The 9,432-nt window shown below is 32.9% G+C and overlaps 2 protein-coding genes across 2 annotated transcripts in view; both read right to left on the reverse strand.

Annotated features, from left to right (window-relative positions):
- Positions 1-1,174: 1,174 nt before the first annotated feature.
- Positions 1,175-3,358, reverse strand: LOC116013131. The gene is made up of 3 exons (XM_031252785.1): positions 3,243-3,358; positions 1,811-2,373; positions 1,175-1,324 (listed from the first exon to the last, which is right to left on the reverse strand). Exons 2-3 carry the CDS (start codon positions 2,369-2,371, stop codon positions 1,175-1,177), a joined length of 711 nt encoding a protein of 236 aa, XP_031108645.1. The 5' UTR covers positions 2,372-2,373; positions 3,243-3,358.
- A 4,380-nt stretch (positions 3,359-7,738) lies between these two features.
- Positions 7,739-9,432, reverse strand: part of LOC116012339 (origin of replication complex subunit 3) — a 12,918-nt gene continuing 11,224 nt past the window's right edge. The window contains exon 18 of the mRNA XM_031251857.1: positions 7,739-8,251. The gene's annotated coding sequence lies outside the window, so the exon portion shown is untranslated. The remainder of the gene's footprint in view (positions 8,252-9,432) is intronic.

Consider the following 9,432-nt stretch of genomic DNA (forward strand, 5'->3'; position numbering starts at 1 on the left):
GGGGGGGGGGGGGGGGGGGGGTGGGGCAACACACATGAGAACACTTTTTGTTGTTATTGTAATATCAAGTGGCAGGTATATACAACAGAACAATCAATAAAAAGCAATATGAAATTATAATAATAATAATAATAATAATAATAATAATAATAATGATAATGATAATAATAATAATAAATCATAACATGAATATTGCTGGCGTAAATTAATCCTATGGTCCCAACATAAAACCATAGGATAAGCTTGATTATGTAAATAATATAATGAGACAAGGGTTTTAACATGGAAACCCAAATGTGGAAACTACAGGACTTTTTGAGCTAAGCCAAGCCAAACCAAGAATTCCACTATTTGATGTCATAATGCATGTATAACAATCATTTGACCTCTGTTGGAAGCCATTAATGGAGCTTCCAAGCTATGAAGCAGGTGGAGTAGGGAAGAAGAAAGAGAGGGAGACTGTTATTTCTGGCAAAGAACCCAGAGAATATTCAGTGAGGTGGTCTCATAGTGGAAAAAAAGGTCCTCATCCATTTGTCTTTACTCCATGTAGGCTTAAAAGTGTAAATAACGATTTAGTTAGCCAAATGAATTGAGCCAACTCAGAGGCATATAATTACTGGTTGTTAAGACTGCAGTGCACAAGTGCACTTCAGTGGAGTCAAATCTGGGCATATACATACAACAGCCATGTTGTTTCCATGTATAATAAGTTAAACAGAAAGTGAAGACAATAAGAAAAGAAAAGGTAAAAAGCGGTTTGCATATTTATCTAGAGACAAGAGTGAAGAAAGCTCAAGGGGGAGAAATGAGAGACGGACAGTAGAATGAGATAAAGTGAACTGTCCTAATAAAATTCTGTCATAAGTTTCATTGATCAAAGGCCATGAGATAAATAGTTGAACTTTTTCATTTTTTGTAGCTCATAAGTCTTTGAGTCCTGCCTATGATTCCAACACTGTTAAGCTATTCTGAATTATTTAGTTTCTTGAGTTAAATTTACTAGTCCATGGATAAAATGAGGCAGTGGCTACACATTATTGTATCCCAATAAGAAGAATTAGTATTAGTAGTAGCTTTGTTTTTAACATCAGTGGATATAACATCTACAAAGATCTATTGCACTTGTATGTGAGCAATATTAACATCATTCATGCTGCTTGTATCAAAAGTATTAAAAACATCGACTTCCAGATATTATAAGCAAGCAGCCTCTCTTACCCATTGCAGGTGTTCCACCTACAGTTAATGGCCATTGCTTCCGTAGAAACACATCAGTGAGAACTTCCTTTGACTTCAGAGATGCCTCCAAAAAATCGAGCTCCTAATTCATAAGAAAATGAACATTTTACACTTTCTTAAGATCACATGATGAGAAAATAGTTATTACTCTCATCTTTTCCTTTAGTGATGAATCTTACAATTTAGCCATAACAATAATAAATCATTTTATCATTAGAAGCTGATTTTATATCCAAAAGTATGTAGTCATGGATTTTTTAAGTTATGAATAGGTGGCTGGAGCAATGAGAAACACCTGCCCTTATTTTATGTTACATCTAATTGCATATTTGCATATTTTGTTTTGCTTCATATATGCTTACTGCAATGACATAGCGTGACAGCAGTCGCATACTTATATTCTAGCTCAAGCCCAAAACAAGACAACAGTACAATTCATTCACAATAATTACAGCCTCCTCAATGATTCAGTCAGTGAACCACAACAGGAGGAGGAATAACACAACATAACACTAGATTGACTCAATCGCTCTCTACTAAAGGCTAAAGTAAAACCAGAATTCCTTACCACATCAAGAATCGTAAACTCAACCACCCTCTCTTCAAGGGCATCAAACTTTGAGGCCTTGAACTTTTTCAGCACTGAGATTCCTGTGGTTGCTGACATTGGTGTGGTGGAAAGATCATCAGTGACCATGTAGGTCACTAAGCCTTGAACATATCCTCTTGCACAGACATTAACATGACCAACATATGTGATTTCCTTAGTCATGAGCGTCCCGCACCAATTGTAAAGTGAGCATCTTTCCCCATACTTATTAGACACATTTCGGCAAGTCTGACAACCATAGAAATTTCTGGCTGATATTTTATCTTTCCTTGTTTTCAGGACTATGATCTTGCTTTGATTTGACAGCATATAAGCTCCATCTATGTTCTCAATACTGTGGTATATGTTCCCAATGGAACCAATCATAGCTTCACTAGAAAGGAGATTAGTAATAGTGCCAAGTGGCATAGAGAGTAGGCTCAAGAGGAAATCTACAAAGTCATTCTCAACTTCAGCAAACAGAACTCTATGGCACTTGGGGTCAACAAGCAGGTTCAAACTAAATTTAACTGTCTCCATGACTGAAAAATAAAGCAAAAATTCAAATTAGATTATGTTATCCCCTTCCATCTGTGGAGATGAGTAATCACAAACAGAAGTGGTAGATAAATGCATTTCTTTAGGTAAACTCTTTGGAAATTATTGTCCTCACTGGTTGAAACTAAGTGAAAAGTCTCATTCTCCAGAAAAGCAAATGTGCTAAGGCGTTTGAGAGTGTGCAACAAAACAAATAGCAATATTGCTCACAATAAAAACAAACATTGCATGGAAAGCCTCATCAGCCTCTTGGCGTTAAAATTAAATCATTTACAAGTGCTAATCACTCTGTTGTAATTAAGGTCCACTTATAGAGGGATAGTTAATGAAGATTATTAAACTGATAAAATATCCGAAAATAGCACAAAAATCAAGCATTCCTTGGAGTCATCACAATTCACAAGTCAAAACCCTGTAAACCAATAAAAAGAGGTTAACAAAATCTATGAACATATTACTATTCTTCATCATCAAAATAAGAACTTCATGATTCAAGTTAATATCTGTTCTATACTTTGTCAATTGTTTTCAGTCCAAAGAATCAATGTTGCACCCACGACCTGTTCAATCTGGTGACCACCCATTTAAAATGGTAACAGAGGTGTAGTGAAGACAACTTGACAGTATTTACTGCTCTATAATTCCCCCAGCCCTCAAAAAAAAAAAAAAAAGACCTTTAAACCCTAAACCCTGTCAATAAAGCATACGCAATTCTTCTTCTCATGAAAAATGCTCATATGTATAAACACGCAAGTCTAGATATTGCAGATAAACCATATGTATATGATGAAAACATAATGAATTCGGGCGACGCTTAGAAATTAACTAGTAAGAGAGGGTTGGTAGTGAATACAGTAGAAGTAGTTGTGTTGGATATGTTGGTGCTCAATCAAACAATCCCTGTCCCGTCCAGAAACACTGTCGCCGGAAATGCTCTTTAATCCGTCTCTCAAGGCACAACTCTTTTGCGGTTGCTTCTACAGAATGTACATATATATAAATATAGATACAAGTGTATATACGAAACGAAAATGGCGGGAGATGATCGGATGGTAGCAACTAGCAAGACGTGATTACGTGAAGAAGTGGGAAGGGTAAAATTGACAACAATGAAATGGTCGGACGAAGTTACATGTTTTTTTAAAAAATATATATATATATAACAATAACAATAACAATAATAATAATAATAATAATAATAATATCCGATGGGGCCAATGACCTTGTGGTCTAGTTGCACCCCATGTGGAAGGATGGTTCGAGCCTCGGTAAAGGCGTTGTTATCTCTTTGTACTTCAATAGGTCATAGAAAGATGAATCGGGTATACATCTTCCGAGTGTGAGGCTCTGTTTGACAAAGTTTATAGCTTATTTTAAACTACTATGTCTCTTTGTACTTCAGTAGGTCATAGAAAGATCCTCTCAAGAGCTGAAGGCTATGTTTGGCAAACCTAGCTGAAAAGGTAGCTGAAAGCTGAAAAGTAGCTGAAAACTTAAAAGCTATAAGCTCGAAGGCTGTGTTTGGCAGAGCTTATTTAGGAGCTTATAGCTTATTTTAAGCTACTAATAAGCTATAAGCTTTGTTTGGTAATGTTTCTAAAATAAGTTAGTAGCTTAAAATAAGAGCTTATTTTTGAACGCTATCTAAGGTAGCGTTTCAAAATAAGCTAGTAGCTTCCTAACTTTTGTTCCATCTTTAACTTTATTATTTTAAAGAAATGACATCATTTACCCTTCCCAATTAAAACCTTTTTGGCTAAACCTTTTTGACTTTTTTCTCTTATGTTTGGTCGTAATTTCAATTTGACATTTGTGTTTGAACCTTGATTTTTGTATGAACTAATCTTATAAATTATAAACATTTTGTTTTACTTTATATGTTTTCAAATATATGTTCTTACTTTATATTTTATCAAAATATATTGATTGCACTATTTTATATTTTAATATATAAACAAACCTATTTAAATTTAAAACTATTAAATTGTATGAAGATGTCCTTTTTAGTCTTTTTACATTTATCACTTATCAAAAAGCTAATTTTACCAAACACTTTTAAGCATAACAGCTAGCTTAACAGCTCTTCAGATTTCAGCTTCGAACTTATAGCTTTTCAGTTTTCAGCTACTTTTCAGCTTTCAGCTACCTTTTCAGCTAGGTTTGCCAAACATAGCCGAAGCTGAAATCTAAAGAGCTGTTAAGCTAGCTGTTATACTTAAAAGTGTTTGGCAAAATTAGCTTTTTGATAAACTGATAAATGTAAAAAGACTAAAAAGGACATTTTCATACAATATATTAAAATATAAATAATGAAATCAATATATTTAAATAAAATATAAAGTAAGAACATATATTTGAAAATATATAAAGTAAAAAACAAATGTTTATAATTCATAAGATTAGTTCATACAAAAATTAATGTTCAAACACAAATGTCAAACTGGAATTACTACCAAACATAATGAAAAGAAAATGTCAAAAGGGTTTTAATTGAGGGGAGTAAATGATGTCATTTATTTAAAATAATAAGGATAAAGATGGAAAAAAGTTAAAAAGCTACTAGCTTATTTTTGAAAAGCTACCTCAAGTAGCGTTTCAAAATAAGCTCTTATTTTAAGCTACTAGCTTATTTTGAGAACATTACCAAACAGAACTTGTAGCTTAAAATAAGCTATAAGCTCCTAAATAAGCTCTGCCAAACAGAGTCGAAGAGAGTGGAGGTGAGTCTTTTATGCCCTGTGTAGAACCAACAATGAAGGCATTATGCATGCCCTTGTGTGGTGTGATTTCTCAAAACAAGTTTGGAATGAATCGGGTGTACATCTTTCGAGTGTGAGGCTCTATTTGACAGAGCTTATACCTTATTTTAACCTACTAATAAGCTATAAGCTATATTTAGTAATGTTTCTAAAATAAGTTAGTAGCTTAAAATAAAAGCTTATTTTTTAACGCGTTTCACAATAAGCTAGTATAGCTTTTTAACTTTTTTTCCATCTTTAACTTTATTATTTTAAAGAAATGGCATCATTTATCCTTTCCAATTAAAATCTTTTTGGCTAAACCTTTTTGACCTTTTCTCTTCAATATGTTTGGTTGTAATTTCAATTTGACATTTGTGTTTTAACATTGATTTTTGTATGAACTAATCTTATCAATTATAAACATTTTGTTTTACTTTATATGTTTTCAAATATATGTTCTTACTTTATATTTTATCAAAATATATTGATTGCACTATTTTATATTTTAATATATAAACAAACCTATTTAAATTTAAAACTATTTAAATTGTATGAAGATATCCTTTTTAGTCTTTTTACATTTACCATCTTATCAAAAAGCTAATTTTACCAAACACTTTTAAGCATACAGCTAGCTTAACAGCTCTTAAGATTTCAGTTTTGAGCTTATAGTTTTTCAGTTTTCAACCAGCTTTCAGTTATCTTTTCAGCTAGGTTTGCCAAACATAGCCTCAATGTAGTCTGTAGACACATTTTCCTCCTGGTTTAGCATTGTTCTAGAGGTAGAGAAGGGCGACACGTTAGCTATGGTGGTGGCAATTTTGCACGAGATCTGGAGGGTTAGAAATGGTGTTGTGTGGGTGGCGCAATTTGCACTGTCTGCGTAGAGGCAGCTGGTCCATGGCGGTGATTCTGTAGAAACAATACGCAACTCAGATGGGGCGCAACATTCCCATGCACCATCCGCATCGATTCCCATGCATTCTAACTCACAACCGCTTTATTCCTGCTATTTTGATGCAAGCTATGACCACACAACACATAAAGCCACATATTGTGTGATCCCCTTCTCTCCCGACAGGGGTTTCGTGGAAGCCACAAATGGAACCTTCCCCACTTGTACGTGTCCTCTTATGGTAGAAACTTTAGCATGTAAGGGGCTCTATCTTAATTAAAAGATTGTGATATTATTACAATTCAAGTTCACATCGATTGCTCTTCTCTACACCGCAATTTAACGTCTACTACTACTGACGATATTCGCTCTTTTGTTGGGATCGTCAATAATGAATGTAGAAACCTATTGTGTCAATTTATAGCTTTGTCTATCTTGTTAGTTTCTAGAGGCACTAATACTCTTGCTCATATGTTAGCCTCTAAAGCCTATACCCAATCTAATTCATTGTAGTGGGCCAGTGGGGTACGGTTTCTCCTGACCGCGTTGCTATTCTTTTGCAGTAATACATATCGTTTATTTTTTTTAAAATCTTCATATATACATATTCTCTTCATTTGTAATAAAGAATTGCTAGTTTTTTAAGATTTAAAATGTATCTACTTATTTTTAGTTTCAAAGTTAAATATCAATTTACTGGTCAGAAAATGAATTTATCTTTCGAGTTAATTTCATTTTTGTCCTAGATTTATCGATGACATTATACTTTTAGTCATTTTTTATAAGAATATTTACATTTTGTCCTAGTATTATTGATAGAGGACAAAAATAGTCATGCCACAATAATACTAATACCAAATGTGAATGTTTTGATAAAAGAAATGACCAAAAGTCTAAAAGTAGTCACTAATAAATTTAGAACAAAAAATGTAATTAATTCTTATCTTTCTAAGTAACCAAAGTGATATTTATATGTTTGGTTTCATATTTATATAGTAGTATAATATCTGACCAGTATGTTTTCTTTGTAATGTTTTTGTTTCTTGCATAGATTTTTGACGAGCATTTAAGCAAAATGGATGCTCAAATAACATGCACTTATTTTTGAATTATAATATGTATATTCATATCAATTTTTTATATTAACATTTCTTTATGTGAGCGAACTATATATTTCATAACTTTTTTTTACATCTGTCAATAATATAATATACTTAATTTTTGTGATATCTTGTTGCAAATGAAAAATAAAAAATGCAATTGTGGTAGAATCATTGCTTTTTTTTTTAAAGAAAATGAAAATGACATATGAATTAAAAGTGCTTATAAATTGAAGACTCACTCCAACTTATTGACATGAAAACAACGACATACTTAAATTTGTATTATTTATTTTAACTAATAATAATATTTAATAAACTTAGAAACTAAAACAAATTTAAAATTTTAGCTACACTCCAATGACAAAAGAAAATGTGTCTATCAAACTCAATGATTAATTAATTATTTAATACAAAATGATATGAATAAAAAATAACTAAGGTATCTCTCAATAGTTTGTAAATTTAAAATGCATTATTAATATTAACATAATTTGTTAGTAATGGACTAAAATTGTCATTTTACGCATAATTAAAGGGAAAAATTTGTGTATAATAATAATTCATGGACCAAGTCTACAATATAAGTATACTTAATAGACTAAAACCGCTATTTTTTCAATTTGTGGCGGTATAAAAGAAGGCAAATCCATTCCATTTTCAGCATGTTCATTGTTCACCCCCTCTCCGAACAAAGTAATAGTGTTACAAAACATTATATAATGATGAAACGGATATAAACATGTTGGAAGATGCAATAAAGCAAAGGTTCAAGCTATAGCCTGGATCTTGAAGGAACACTACTACTAATACAACAGGTTTTACTCGGCACAAGAGAAAACTATGAACTCACAATGCAGAAGAAGGCTGAGTATGGAAGAGGCAAAAGGTTTCAGAGGGAGAATTACAGTAAACACTAGAGTTGGAATGTTAAAATGCTGGCTTCCAACTTCAGGTAAAACTCCACATACACAGACAGCTTAACAAATGTTAGTTTCTAGTCATCACTGCACCTGACAGAAATATGTTGGGATTGAAACACTCCACCATGCATGTAGTCTTGTGCTTTTCTTAGCAGGTAGAGGTAGCAATTATGCAAGCATGGATTCTTGGTAAAGTTCTTCAACTGCAAAACATATCAATTCCATCACCTTAATCATTTTAAGATATTTACTAAAATTAGATATTAGAACCGAAGTAAATAGTTGCATATACTGGTCCTTGACCACATCCATTTTCATCATTGCAATATATGCTCTAAGCCTCCAGCCACTGTATTCCAGTTCTGATGTACCTCACATCAGAACTTCAACCAGCATTCTAGTTTTTTTGCTTTGGAATCATGCTGACCGTTTATTACAACAAGAGACGGTGTTTGACAAATAACTGTTAGCTGATAGCCGTTAGTGGATTGGGCTAACGGGTTTGACTAGCTTATAGCATTAGCTAATTGTAGAAAGATGTTTGATAAATTAACTATTAACTGATAGCTTATTACATGCAAAATGACTTTTAAGGGTATAATTTATTTTCTCAAAAAAACTTATCGAAAAAGCGGTTTTGAGCAACTTTTTGAATTTTAGTGTTTTGGAACAATAAGTTGTTACAAAAAGTTGATTAACCAAACATTCATATTGGCTATTTAACCAAGTCAAACAGCAAATAGTGGTCAAATAAACCAAAATTGACTGATAAGCTAATTATGTTACCAAACATGGCGTATATGATGGAGAAATCACAGTGACATGGCATCTAAGGCATTCTATAAAAACGAAAAATAAATCTAAAGTCACTTTGACATTACTTAATTTTAAAATGTACATGAAATATCTTCTTAATTAAGGGCAAACAATAGAATGGAAGGGCAAAAATAAGGGGCAAAGACAGAAATGGGATTGAAGGCAAAGGAATTGACAAAAATAGGAACGAAATGAAAAGTTGACAAATAGGAAAAACTCATTTGAGATATGCGTTTGATGTAAGAAACGCATGTCCCATTTACATTCTATTTTGTATTTTTTTTTTCTGAATACAGATTCCAAACGCCCACTTGCGAAAAGATGTCAAACGCATGTACCACTTGCGTTTTATTAAAAAAAATAATAAATAAATAAATAAATAAATAATTGGTCGTCGGCGACAACCATGGGGGTTGCCTTCTCCTTCGCCGGAGAAGGCTGGTTGCCATCTCCTGCGAAGGAGAGGTGACCAGCCGACCAGAGTTAAGAGAAGGCGGCCGGAAAAGGCTGGTGGAGAAGGCAACCCCCATGATCGCCGTCGGCGACCTTTTTTTTTTTTTTTTTTTTT

Source organism: Ipomoea triloba, chromosome 3, assembly GCF_003576645.1.
Source record: "Ipomoea triloba cultivar NCNSP0323 chromosome 3, ASM357664v1".
NCBI lineage: Eukaryota > Viridiplantae > Streptophyta > Magnoliopsida > Solanales > Convolvulaceae > Ipomoea > Ipomoea triloba.

Excerpts from the sequence above, each read along its gene's own strand:
- LOC116013131 (XM_031252785.1), bottom strand. The coding sequence starts at position 2,371 with ATGGAGACAGTTAAATTTAGTTTGAACCTGCTTGTTGACCCCAAGTGC. Across the intron at positions 1,325-1,810 it reads AGTTTACGATTCTTGATGTG|GAGCTCGATTTTTTGGAGGC; the intron begins GTAAGGAATTCT and ends CTTATGAATTAG.